At 48.2% G+C, this 14,368-nt stretch overlaps 1 protein-coding gene across 6 annotated transcripts in view; it reads right to left on the bottom strand.

Annotated features, from left to right (window-relative positions):
* Positions 1-14,368, bottom strand: part of CNTN1 (contactin 1) — a 379,791-nt gene that overhangs the window by 99,037 nt on the left and 266,386 nt on the right. For all 6 annotated transcript variants that reach the window (XM_051850934.2, XM_051850935.2, XM_051850936.2 and 3 more), the window contains 3 exons: positions 12,509-12,659; positions 9,726-9,853; positions 9,251-9,426 (listed from right to left, as the gene is read on the bottom strand). In XM_051850934.2, coding sequence (XP_051706894.1) covers positions 9,251-9,426; positions 9,726-9,853; positions 12,509-12,659 — 455 coding nt within the window. The remainder of the gene's footprint in view (positions 1-9,250; positions 9,427-9,725; positions 9,854-12,508; positions 12,660-14,368) is intronic.

Genomic DNA, 14,368 nt, shown 5'->3' with positions numbered 1-14,368 from the left:
TCAAGCAGCAGAACATGGCCCAAGACCTTGGGCCCCTGTACCCGCATGGAAGGCCCACAGGAAGCTCCTGGCTCATCTGGGGAGTGAACGAGCAGACAGAAGGCCTCTCTCCCTCTCTCTCCCTGCATGTGCCTCTCTGTAACTCAGCCCTTTAAATAAATAAATTAAAAAAAAAAAACACTTGCTTATTAACATAAGCTGAATTTCCTAAACGCGTCTGATAGAAGCTCTCTCCAGGAAACAAAATTATCTTGCTTTCTGACTTGTAGGTTATTAGAGCAGACAGAGAATAACTGTAGCAAACACAGCCCATTAATACCCGCCACGGCCACTCCCCCAACAGCCAACATTTAGCCAGGGTTGCCTGCATGCCAGATATCGCTATAAAAACGCCTGTGCAACTTAACTCTTCCTATGAGAAGGGAACCGCTTCAGCTGTATTTTACAGGCGAACACTGGTGTGATGGTGACCGCTGTGCCTGTCCTCCTCCGACTGCAGCTGCTGTAAAAGATGTGTCGCCCTGCTGCTGCTGCCGCCAACTCCCTGGACAGCCCATCCCGCGACCAAGCACTCTGCACACGCCCGGCGACACGCTGGAGAGCTCACGCTTCAGAATCTCCGGGATTTAGCATTAACGGCTTCATCAGAGATGAAAAAGGAGTGTGCAACGGTGCACGCAGCTGCTTGTGCCAGGACCCACACGTGACCTGCAGGAAGGCGACCTGGCATCATCAGGCCGAGTCATCTCTGTGTGTTGCCTTCCAGCTCACGCAAGTGGGCTTTGCTAAGCAGAAGTGGACGATGCCATCACACACGACGTGTTAGCATCTCACTCAACTTTCTCCTACCTAAATCTTCCAACTCCAGAGTGTTAAATGGCACAACTGCCACTGGTGTAGCCAACAACTAGAAAGGGGCAAAGAGAGCGCAGTGGTTACGTTAAAGGAAGGGTTTCTTAGGGTAGCGGTGGCAGAAGAGGAGCTCCTGTGCTCACACGGAATGAGATGCACCAGAATTCTCTAATGAGAGCGAGGACGTGGCCCGAGCCAGAATGCAGTCATGGCCTCCGCGACGGCCAGTCCAGCTATGCCAGGGCCTGGGCTCCATTCACGGCTTTCCTGGCTTCTGATGCTTATCAAAGAGGGTGTCAAGTTCACAAAGTGCATGCAGTGTATCCTCCACTATTCATCCTGCTTTGGAGAACGGTTCCTTCCTTTAGCTTAATACACCTTGTGTATGTCACCAACGCTGCCGTCTGCCCACAACGGCATCACCAGCTCAGACACATCATGCTTTCAGCACTCCAGCATTGTGCCTCCTTCTGTGCCTGGTCTCCCCTCGCTGTCCCTGCCCTGACAGCAGCACTTCCAGCCCTCAGCACTACTGCTGGGGGGTCTGTCCTGTCCTGTGTGCTATAGGATGCCAGGCAGCACCTACGCCACACAGAGGCCATCCACGGACCCCCGTCCCCCGCACCTGTGAGGACCCAAGATGCCTCCACCCATAGCCAAGGTCTGCTCCCTGCTGGAACCAGCGCGTGAGACCCTTCCTGCACATCACTGGGCCAGCCCAGGCATCCGCGCTGGTTCCTGCAGCTGCAACTGGATTCGTGCCTTGCCCAGCACCCCTGACCTGCTGCCCCTGGAACCTGGACAATCTTCAGCTCCTTATTCCACTCTGAACAGGGAGCCGGCGACATTTAAAGGAGAAAATGACTTCTGTTTTATTAGGATTCTCGATTCTCCTTTTTTTTTGGCTTGTCCTGAATCAGAAATTCTGATCAGGATCATGTCATGACCTAGTATGAAATGCAGATTTCTCTAATGTAAACATTGCTGTCCCATATTTACTGTCACTGATATTTTCTTTAAAAAAGAAAAGCAGGGAAAAGCCCCGTCACCTCTGGTCTTACATGTTGTTGTGTGTATCAGTCAGGACACACGTGTGTTGTCTGTATCAGGACATGCGTGCGTTGTTGTCTGTATCAGTATCAGGACACGCATGCGTTGTTATCTATCAGTCAGGACACACGTGCACTGTTGTCTGTATCAGTCAGAACACGTGTGTGTTGTTGTCTGTATCAGGACACACACGCATTGTCTGCATCGGTCAGGACACACGTGCATTGTTGTCTGTATCAGTCAGGACACGTGTGTTGTCTGTATCAGGACATGCGTGCATTGTTGTCTGTATCAGTATCAGGACACGCATGCGTTGTTATCTATCAATCAGGACACAAGTGTGTCGTTGTTTGTATCAGGACACGTGTGTTGTGTATCAGGACACACGCATGTTCTTTTCTGTATCAGGACACACACGTGTTGTTGTCTTTATCAGTCAGGACACGTGTGTGTTGTTGTCTGTATCAGGCATGTGTGCATTGTTGTCTGCATCAGTCAGGACACACCCGCATTGTTGTCTGTATCAGTTAGGACATGTGTGTGTTGTCTGTATCAGTCAGGACACGTGTGTGTTGTCTGTATCAGGACATGCGTGCGTTGTTGTCTGTATCAGTATCAGGACACGCATGCGTTGTTATCTATCAGTCAGGACACAAGTGTGTCGTTGTTTGTATCAGGACACGTGTGTTGTGTATCAGGACACACGCGCGTTGCTGTCTGTATCAGTCAGGCACATGTGCTACCCACCTGCCACTCACCAGCAAACACTGCTGGCAAGCAGTGGGGGGAAGAGGCGGCCCCCACTTTGCAGTCAGCCACCTGCACCGCGCACCTGACTCCCCAGTGCGCTGCGAGCCCTGCTCCAGTGGAGCAGACTCCAGCCACAAGCAGGCCCTCCGTCCATGAACGGAACCGCACACGCAGCCGAGCCGCGCTGGCTTGCAGAGTTCCAGACGATCGGAGGAGACGTATTTAACGCAGGGTGGAGAACCTTTTTTCTCTTTTCTGCCCAGGGCCATCTGGGTATTCACAACATCATTCGAGGGCCACACAAAATTAGCTGAAGGATCAGCCTGCTGTAGATGGAACATATTTCGAGTCCTGCCTGCGGCTGCCGGGCAGTGGCAGACCAAACGATTTCACAGGCCTTATCGATGTGGTTTAAGTAGACAGAGACAGGAACATTCCCCAGTGGATTAAACCCAAGGGGGTGAACACCCCCAGGTGGCCCTCACACCAGCTGGTTTGGATTCCCCCCTCAGCCGCTGGTGAACTGCGTGGTCGTTTGGTTGGTTACCTCGCCTTTCAAATTCCCCTTGATCAGAAAACGGGCAAACTGTAATAATGCACACTCCACTGAGTGCTGTCACAAAGACAACCTGAGAAATCCCACCAAAGCCGGTGACCCGAGGCCGGACAGACAGATGCCGCTCGGCAGGTGTTCCCTGTCATGAACGCGCCAGGGTCCTCAGTGAGGAAACCCCTGAACTAGGTGTCCAGCACAGCGAATGGTGCAAGATTTCAGCGGTGCAAACGTGAAATCTGTTACCAGAAAAGGATTCCATCTGGCAAAAGCTTCGGGAATTTTCAACAGGGCATGGTTGCTCTATTACAAAAACTCTTAATAACAACCACTTAGATGCTAAGCCCTTCAAGGGTTTTCTCTCATTTAATATTCACAAAAACTGCTATGAAGTAGTCAGTTCTGCAAGCGCAAGGAAGGAACCGAGTGAGTGATGAACGACATGAGGAACCGGAGGCTCCGGGAGCTCCATCACGGCTCGGGACACAGAATCAGTGAGAAAGCACGGCCTCGAGTCCAGGCCATCTGGGCAGCTCAGGGAGGCTGACGGACACTAACAGACCCGCAGTGCTAATGTTCACCTGCAGGGAGAAAATCAGGAAAACACGTGCTATAGCGCCAACTGCTGGAATGGGAAAGGTTAGAAACACGCGGCTGGCGAGCAGAGTGCGGTCACACAGCCGAAAGGAAGCAACTCAGTGACACCAAAAATCACGCAGCTCTTGGAGAAAAGATGTCTACAGGTTAGGTACCACCATGGGAGAGGAATAAAACATGCTGAAAGACATATTTTCTCAATGGTCCTTTCTAGAACCAGAAGGCCATAAATTGAATTACTAACTTAACTAACTGCTTCTTTTTCTAACTGCTGATTTGGAAAATCAAAACAGATGACATTTTATAACTGGACCTGAAAAACTTATGATTCTTTTGACATGTGACTTTAACAGAGTGAAAGAACATAAGCTCCTTTAATAGCATATTATATTGAAGCTCCCAGTTTATTAAACTTCTGCTTCACCCACATGATTTTACCATCTCTACGCAGAACTCGAAGTGGAGCACTTACTGGCCAGGTTCACATGATGATGTCATAGTGGATATTCACTGAGCACATGACAGGATCAACGACAGGACAGGTGAACTACACAGCTACCTGCACACTGTTTTTCTCTAAAAGTAAGTTACATTTTAAAGTAAGTCTTTTTATTATTATTTTTATTTTTGACAGGCAGAGTGGACAGTGAGAAAGAGAGAGAGAGAGGTCTTCCTTTTTGCCGTTGGTTCACTCTCCAATGGCCGCCGCAGTCGGCGTGCTGCAGCCGGCACACCGCGCTGATCCGATGGCACGAGCCAGGTACTTATCCTGGTCTCCCATGGGGTGCAGGGCCCAAGCACTTGGGCCATCCTCCACTGCACTCCCTGGCCACAGCAGAGAGCTGGCCTGGAAGAGGGGCAACCGAGACAGAATCCGGCGCCCCGACCAGGACTAGAACCTGGTGTGCCGGCGCCGCAAGGCGGAGGATTAGCCTAGTGAGCCGCGGCGCCGGCCATTTTTTAATTTTTAATTTTTTTTTATTTTTATTTTTGACAGGCAGAGTGGACAGTGAGAGAGAGAGACAGAGAGAAAGGACATTTTAAAGTAAGTCTTAAAAGTAAGTTACATTTCAAAGGGCTTCACATATAGGAGGACGGTTAAATGAAACGGCCCTGTCACTGTTACTGCTGTGGTGCAATTCACAAATTCTTAACAGAAATGCACATCTAGGGCTGGCACGATGGTGCAGAGGGTTAAGGCCCCACCTGTGACGTCAGCATTCCTATCAGAGCACCGCTTCAAATTCAGCTGCTCTGCTTCTGATCCAGCCCCTGCTAATGTGCCTGCGAAAGCAGCGGAAGATGCCCAAGAACTTGGGTCCCTGCCCCCCGATAGGAGACCCAGGTGGAGTTCCAGGCTCCAAGCTTTGGCCTGGCCCACAGCCTGTTGAGGCCATTTAGGGAGTGACCCAGAGGATGGAAGATCTCTTCCTCTTTGTCTCTCCCTCTGTCACTCTGCCTTTCAAATACATAAAAAGTCTTTAAAAAACAGAAATGTACAGCTTTAAACATATATAGTTATTTTCCTCTGATAATTATATGATTCTAATTGGAAAGAGTACAACTAAGATATTTTAAAATCACCAATAAAATCTCATGATTAATTCTTTTTGAAAAATTTATTTAATTTCATTTTATTTGAAAACTTCTTCCGTCAGGCTTAAGCCAGGAGCCAGAAACTCAATCCAGGTCTCCCATGCGGGTGGCAGGGACTCAGGAACTGGAGCCACGACCTACTGCCTCCTGGGTGTGCATCAGCAGGGAGCGTGATCCAAAGCAGCAGAACTGGGACCGAACCAGACCCTCTGATGTGGGACGAGGGTGTCCCGGCAGCGAGTTAACCACTGTGCCAACATCTGCCCCACCACTGACACTCAATGCAGGGCAAGGGCATTTATTTAATTTAATACAATAACGCTTTAAGTGCTAAATTATTTCAGGCTGAGAAATGTGGAACCTTATCCAAGCCTGCCCCTTGGTGGCCCAATTCAAGAATAGCAAGCTAAAATCAAAGCAGACTGATTACCGGTGATAGTTCCTTACTTACCCTAAAATGGAAAACGAACACAGCTTCTTGAAATCAAGAATAAGCTTAATCAGATTTAAATATTATTTCTTAGTTATAACTTTAGATATATTAACTTTTTTTTTTGACAGGCAGAGTGGACAGTGAGAGACAGAGAAAGGTCTTCCTTTGCCGTTGGTTCACCCTCCAATGGCCGCTGCGGCCGGCGCACTGTGCTGATCCACTGGCGGGAGCCAGGTGCTTCTCCTGGTCTCCCATGGGGTGCAGGGCCCAAGCACTTGGGCCATCCTCCACTGCACTCCCTGGCCACAGCAGAGAGCTGGCCTGGAAGAGGAGCTACCGGGACAGAATCTGGCGCCCCAACCGGGACTAGAACCCAGTGTGCCGGCGCCGCAAGGCCAAGGATTAGCCTAGTGAGCTGTGGCGCCAGCAGATATATTAACTTTTAGCAATTGAAATTACTAAAACATGATGATGTCAGTTTTGGTAGCTGATAGTTTCCAAAACCTTTAGATCTGAATTTCAAACCCACAAGGTGCCTCTCGTTTATTTTGCATTTGTGCCTGTGTGTCTTATTCAATATTTTATTTACCACAGTCCTGCCAGTCCTGCCACTGTGCCTGTTTGGAGTATATGTGCTCAGGGCATATTTTTTTTAATTAATTAATTAATTTATTTGATAAGCAGTGACAGAGTAAGGAAGAGACAGTGACAGCGAGAGAACTTCCATCCCCCGGTTCACTCCCCAAATGGCCACAACAGCCAGGGCTGGTCTCAGATAAAACCAGGAACAGGGAACTCCTTCCTGGTCTCCCACGTAGGCGGCAGGGGCCCAGGTCCTTGGGGCCATCTTCTGCTGCCTTCCCAGGAGCCCTAGCATGGCGCTGTATCCCACGAGGAACCACCAGGACTCCAGCCAGCACTCTGACAGGGATTCCGGCGCCACAAATGGCCGCGTAACTCAGTCACAACGACGGCCCCGTTTGTTTAAAGGAACAAATGCTATTCAATTATCAGAACATTTGCAGAATTAAAACAGCAAGATATTATTTAATCACGCAGCCATGTGCGCACACACACACACACACACACACACAATGTTGCCTGGGCAACTCTCACAGACAAATGCAGCCACCACACTGCTCTTCTCATTGTGCTGCCACCAATGCCCACTGTCCCCGCACGATTTTAGTCACCAGGCTTCAGGTGGGAAGAGCCACTGCAGAGCGGGGTCTGCTAATTCACCTGGAGGCACTCACTGTGGTCAGGACCGTCCTGCACGGGCGGGCCCAACACGTTCAGTGTTGTACTTAAACCCTGCACGGCACGTTTGAAGTCTGGCCCTGAGGTCTGCCTTTATTGGAACAGAGGGAGATGCCAGGGAGAGCATGCTTGGTCTTTTGTAGGTTCCAAAGACATACCCAACTTAATGACTTATTTTAAAATACTCTTATCTGTTTGTGTTTTTAATTTAGAGATCTGAATCCCCTTTTGTAAAAAGTGTTGCAAATGCAGTCTTTGGTAATGTTACCGAAGGCTGTCACCTAGTGAGCCAGAGAGTGGGGTTCCCAGCCCAGGGAGGCAGCTCTGTGAGTGAGGGGACAGGCAGTGGGAGCCCGGGAGCCCGGGAGCCCGGGCACTGGGCCTGCAGTGAGAGTCTCTTCTGGGTTGGCAGAGGGGCAGCCGTGCCAAGGACCCCGGCTGTTGTCTGCACACGGAGGGCAGGCAGTAAGTGACGGCTTATGTCTGATTTTTATTGTCTAATTCATAACTCACGTCCTCACTAGTGTTCCACGTGTCTGTATTTTCCTCTCTTTAAATCACAGAGCTCTTTCATTCTCCCTGCTCCCTTTTCCTCTTTGCTGCAATTACTGTTTACATCAGCCAGCACAATGTAGCTATCACGTTGAAGAACAGAAGCGAGCTCTATCTATCACGTTTCAGCTTAATTAGGGCAACTAATGCCCCCAAATCTGCTCCACAGAGTTCACCATAGCAATGGTCGGCAGATTTCTAGAACGTGTTTTTGAAATTACTCAGTTTCTAAAACCTGAATCAGTTCCTTCAAACACAAATGTCTATTTAAAAAAAAAAATCTGTGTAGCTATTTTTTTCACTTGCAAAAAGCACAATTCACTTTCTATGAAAAATGAAACTCAATCTGAAAGACGTAGTAAAGACTTTTGGTGCCCATTTCACTGAAGTTGAGCCTATCTGCGTTATCACATCAGAAGAGTTTCACATATATAAGGAAAAAATACCACACTGCATAGATCAAAATACAAAACTTACAGTTCTTGGGAAATTTTCTGGTTTTTTAAGTACAGTATGGGCTCAGAAACTCAGAGACAATCGCTTTGTTGTAAATTTGCAGCTACAGCTACACTAGGTCTGCCCAAGCGCTATGGTTTCAGCCAGGCGGCCGATGTGTTTGTACCTGCTACAGGGCTAACACACCCAAGCACATAAACACTGATACTGCACCGACAGTTGCCACTCTAATAACAACATATCAAGAAACATCCCCATGGATTTCCAAATCAGTCTTCAACCTGACTGAGGTTCCCTTGGGCTATCTAAGAGTTCCAGAAGAGTAAAGAAAAGAGAGCAGGACCATGTGAAAACCAACATTATTAAAATGCGCACTTACCAACTTTCAGAGGCCACGCGACTTTGGAACATCTTAACTATCCTACTGAGCGCATTCATTTCTGCTTCTGCTCTAATGACTGGCATCCAAAACGACAGTTTTGTTGTGCAGGATGTGCTGCGAACACGCCTTTCGACTCCTGAGCCACTGGTGCTCTCGGGAAAGGCTGCCCAGTGAGCAGTCTGTCAGTACACCCGTGATGTCTCTACACAGCGAACGATTCCTGCAAAACGCTCTGCTCCGCTTGACTTCCTTCTATGCCCTATGTCACTACGTTTAATCACAGGACTCCAAACACATGCTTTCCAATTCTTAAAATACACCCATTTAACCCCTCTCAAGTTTCACAGAGCAGTTCTCCAAACCCTCACCCTAAGTGTTTTGTTGATTTCTTCTTACCTCCAGTGAATGAAATAAATGCTTTAAACTAAACATTACAATAAAATGCACATTCTAAGCTCTTCCTTCGCTGAAGGTAGGAATGGAGGCACTGGGACCTACAGCGCATTTGTATCTGGGAACAGTACACATTGGTGTAAATATTGTGCTGTATTTCCAGGGACAATGCACCTGAAGCCCTACGAGTATGTGTTGGCTGGTATCTCTCTGAATTCTTACAAGGACTACTGAGAGAACCGTACACGTCCTTCTTGCCCGAGTACCCCTCATCACGGAAATCTGGAGCCACACAGCACGTGACTGCAGAAACTCAAGTTTCCATGCCGACACCCAGGAATCCCTGGGATGCTAGTAACTGAAACGTGATGCATACCATGAAATTTCGCTGGTAGTGGATGTTCTCCTTGTTGAAGTCAATCACGTAGCCGTTGAAGGACCACACGAACGTGAGATCCAGGGCGGAATCAAAGGACGCGGCACACTGCATGGTGGCGTTCTCCCCGACGGTGATGTCAGCGTTCAGAGGGGCCAGGATGATCCGCGTGGGGTCTGCACGGTTTCAAGTGAGAGAGTAAAAAGCATGATTCAAGAACGTGTGATACTCCACAAGATCCGACACGCCCCTGAATAACAGCCAATGCGTTCTGATTTCTCTGTGCAAAGCAACGAGACACTCTTAAATCCAAATGCCAGGAACAATTTCACCAAGCAAGGACCCGCCCAGAAAGCTTGTATCAATCCAGGGGCTGTTTCCGAATCTTGGTGGCGAACCACACGTCTTGCAGCACATCAGAAGTTAAACACCGTCAGGCTGAACAAAGAGCAGGACGAGAACTGGGGTTCCCCACCTGTGATGACGAGCGTCCCAGTGCTATTCGCCTTTCCCCTGTTGTTTTCTGCAAAGCAGGTGTAGACGCCGCCATCGCTCCTCGTAATGTTGTTGATTTCCAGGCTGCCGTCTTCCCAGATGAGGATTCTAGAGCAATGGGAAAAACAGTATCCATGACGCTGCAACTGAACACTTTGTTACTGCACCGCTGTTATAGACACTTCATCGTATACAGACGACAGGACAGTCAGGACGGGCTGGAAGTGGGGGCATGCTGTCTCTCGTTTCCAGAATTCTTCCTTAGCAGGGACAGAACCACGACAGGCATGTTCAAACAGACCTGCTGTTGTACTCCTGGTGGGACCTCCACCCTTCCCCGTGTGTCAGCCCGAGGTGAGGACGTGAGGGACCTAAGTCATGACACTGCACAGCCTGGGACCCTCCAGCAACGTCCTCTCCCAGAGGCCACGCTCAGGCCCTGCCCCACGATGCACCACAGGACCTCAGGTTCTTCCTCCGCTCCTGCTCCCCTGCAGACTGTTCAGCGGCACCCTCAGGTTCCTCACAATTCTGGTTGCTGTTATGCATACCTGTACATGTAACGCACACACACACACATGCGCACACACACACAGGGTCTTTCTGTCTTGGCATTCTGCACCTGTTCTTCCTCCCACATGTTTTTCTCTATACTCATGTTCCTCCTGAAATGTCTCAGTTCTACCTGTTACTTCCATCCTTGCATTTGCTAGGACATTCTGACATCAGGAAGGCCTGCTTGGCTATGCCCCAGCGTCTCACACATCCATTAATGCACTCCTGCGTGGAAACAGCAGCCGGCACCCACTAAGCAGTGAGACGTCCCCACTGAGGGGCCCTGTGATCAGCCTGTGAGCTACGTGCAGTTTAACTGAAGCAGGTTGAAGCAGTTTTCCTCAGCCCACCACAAAATGACATTCATGCCACAAAGGGATGAGTTCAGAACCATAGGAGGCCTGACACAAAGGAGGCCAGGTCACCAAGGAATGTGACCTCAGGACTTCAGCTCAATTTCACCACAGGACCCTGTCTCGCCTGCTGCTTCAGAGAAAGACACATTCAAAGAAACGTGTTTTAGAATCCTCCTTACTAACCCATTCTGCAAATAACATTTTTTAAAAATTTAAGGTGTACAAATTTCATATACACAGGTTCAGGAACATTGTGATACTTCCCACCCTACCTTCCTCCCGCCCACACTCCCACCCTTCCTCCTCCTTTCTCTATTATTCCCTCTTAATTCTCATAATGATCTACTTTCAGTTAATTTTATACTCCCAAGATTAACCCTACACTAAGCAAAGAGTTTAACAAACAGTAGGAAGAAAAAAAAAAAAAAAAAAAAACACTGGACCTCAACAGTAGAGGCAAGGGCTGTAAACAAGCATCATGTCTCAAAATGTCCACTTCACTTCTGTACTTTACACCAATTCTGTTAACTACTAAGACGTTCTGCAGGAGAACACAACCACTGGAGCCTGAACAGAACCATGCAGCTGAGGGTTCCAGGATCATCTGTCCACATATTGGCCTCTCGCAATGGCGGGCCACCAGCAGGGTACTTCTAAGGGCTGCAGAACACAGAACTATGTCAACTTCAATGTGAAATCCATACACAGTGTTGCTTGTTCATTATATGAATTTCTCACAAAATTCTTGAAGTCCCCACTCCATTTTCCACAATCATTTTCCATTAGCCTTCACTGCGCAATTCTCCAGCACCAACCTGGCACAGAAATGACTGTGATGTGGGGAACCGTGTTTGATAACTCCTTGTCCATCAGAGTGAGATCAAGTTTCTGTTTAGATTAGAGATCATTTAGTTTTGTGCTAAGTGAGCTGTTTGCTTATCTTTTTACACAGCAGTTTACATACTAGTCTACAGCATTAAGACATTTGCACACACACTCTGTATCTATCATAAAGTGGCACCTACACGGAGACATCAGATGGATTAAACTAAGAGAACTGGACCTGTAGACGCTAGATACAATTCCGAAGTCTTAAATAACACAACCAAAACAGTGGGATTCAGGAGACGGTTCTTTTCTGAAACACACAATGACATTTAGGAAATACAAGTCCACAAGAAGTGAAGTCCTTGGTAAGAGACATGACGTGGGTCCCAGTCAGAATCAGAGCAAGGTTCCACCAGGAAGGAGGAAGAGACGAGGTCAGCCAGGGCTGCAGGGGATGCCCTACCGCAGGCTGTGCAGGAGGGACCTCCTAACAGCTGAGCCCAGGCCATCTGACCTCACTCCTGGCACCGCTGCACCGCTCCTGGTCACTCCATTAACGTATCAATACCAATTTAGCAAGCTCACTCTTGTTTAAGACTAATTCTTCTATATTACTGGATGTTAAATCAACGTATTGTTCTCCTCCTGAAATACTGAGTAGACTAACTACCCCAAAATAAATCAAGTATGAATGGATATCAAGTCCTTCTTCAGGAAAAAAGCACACAGTAGAGAAACTTAAAAACAGTTTCCCATTAGTGGCTATGTGGTTGTGGGTGACTCAGCAATAAAAAAAAATCTCTGAGCTTCAGTTTTCTAAATTCCTTACAAATTACGGAAGCCTAACATGTGATCCCTGACTGCAGTAAGAGATAATGACGGGGCGGTAATGACATCTGAGATGCGCAGCACCTGCTGTGCAGGCGCAGGAACCAAGGCCATGGTCACAAGGCTGTGAGAACGTGTCTTGTGTGAGAGGCTTCCCCAGAGAGCTCCGGCGGGCGGAGTCCTGGCCCCCGCTCACCTGCTGCCGTTGACCAGCCACTCGGTCCCTTTGCTCCAGGAAAACTTTGGTTTGGGCGCGGCTTTGGGTTTGCATTCGATTATCACCCTTCCTCCCTTAGCAGCCAGGATCTTCTTCTTCATGGGGTTCATTTCAAATGTTGGGGCCAAGGCTGAAAGGAAAAGAAATCATCACTTCTGTCTTGTCTTTAGTAACACCCAAACACGCCTCCTGTATTGTGGCGCCTTTCATTCCCTTTCGATGGACAGTTAACGGAAAGGATTAACCTCAGTAAAAGTAATCACTAGGATCAACAAGCATTCCCACACACACACACCTGGCCTGTTATTTAATAACTTTTATACAGACTTCACCCAGTTCAAAGGCGCTGTAATCGGACTATTAGAAGCTTCAGTTACAATTAACAGTCGTAGTCACATTGACCTTAAAGGTAATATCTCAACTGTCTGACTCCATTCCCAAGGGACATCGAGCACCTGTAAGCAGTGACATACGGTGACATTAATCCTCTCAATGGCAACTGCATGAATAGACCCCGTGTACAGCAGAGAGAACTAAGTCCGTCCACAACACGTAACCTGGCAGGGGTGCCCCAGAACTAACAGGTCCTTCTGTTCTCACAGCACAGCCTCTCTGTCCCTGCACGTTTGCTGAGCACCGAGCATATACAGACGTTTTCTGAGATGGAAGAAGAAGCGGCCCCTCCTGAGGCGCCCCCGCCCTAGCTGCCGCTCAGCCCCTCAGCACTGGGCAGACTGCACGGGACTCTGTGCACCCACTGTGGTGCACGCCTCGATGCGTCAGCGCTCTCCTCAGGAGCCTACCCTAGGCCTGAGTCTATTTTCATCTGGGGTTCGACTCTCCATTATCCAGCCAGCTTGTCCCGTGCATCAGGATCAGCTCGTGGTGGTGTTGTTATTCAGATGTTCACACAGCAGGCCTGGGGTGGGCCTGAGATCCTGCACTGGGAAACCTCTGGCTGCACGTCCCCCCGTTCCCCCGTCCCTGGCTCTGCCTCCAAGTCCCGGCCTGCCCTGCCACTTTCTGGGACAAGGATTTAGTCTACTTCACTTCTTCTGCCGTCTGACTTCTGATAACTGGTAATGAATAACTAAGTAACCAATCCACGTGCACTGTAAAACTAACACAGTGTTCGGGATTTTGTGCAGGCTCAATAAATATTCTGAGTGACATATTGTTTAAAAGACATAAAAGAAAATTGAATAAGATTTTATTTTAAAAACTAAAATTTATGTCTAAAATAATTTTTCTTTATGCAGTTGAGGTTTTAATGACACGGTTGGGTCATTAAGTGACTCCCTCTCTATCTAATATGTGGATTTGTAGCAACAGAATCGAGGCAATGACGTCCACATTTTGGAAGAGGGAAAGAATAAGGGACTACTCTTCCAGGTGGCTGAGAAGAGAGCCTGATGCACACCTGGTCTCTGTTGGCCTTTACTGTATTCCATGTACCTGTTTGTTTGCTTTTATTATTGTTTGTCTTTAACAGTGTCCGGTACAGGGTAAGAGCTCACTAAATAGGTGTGGATGAATAAACGGATTAATCAGTAAGTCAGGAAAAGACAGAGAAGCACTTCTCCTGAGCACACAGCAGGCGGGAACAGACTGAGACCAGCACAAAGACGTCCACAACTACAGATCTGCGGAGGCTCGGGTGCTGTTGGCTTTAGTTACCACGTTCCTCGCCCTTAAACAAACGGGTGATCAGCACTTGGATCCACGCATCTTTCCATATAAGCGGATGAATTCTTAACCCACTTTGCCACAATGGCAGCCCCAGCACATATGATTTTTGCCAATGCATATAAAAATATAATTTTATTACATTTAACTATA

Source organism: Oryctolagus cuniculus, chromosome 9 (assembly GCF_964237555.1).
Source record: "Oryctolagus cuniculus chromosome 9, mOryCun1.1, whole genome shotgun sequence".
NCBI lineage: Eukaryota > Metazoa > Chordata > Mammalia > Lagomorpha > Leporidae > Oryctolagus > Oryctolagus cuniculus.
Note: the sequence above shows the minus strand (reverse complement) of the source record. Positions and strands in the feature narration are given on the sequence as shown.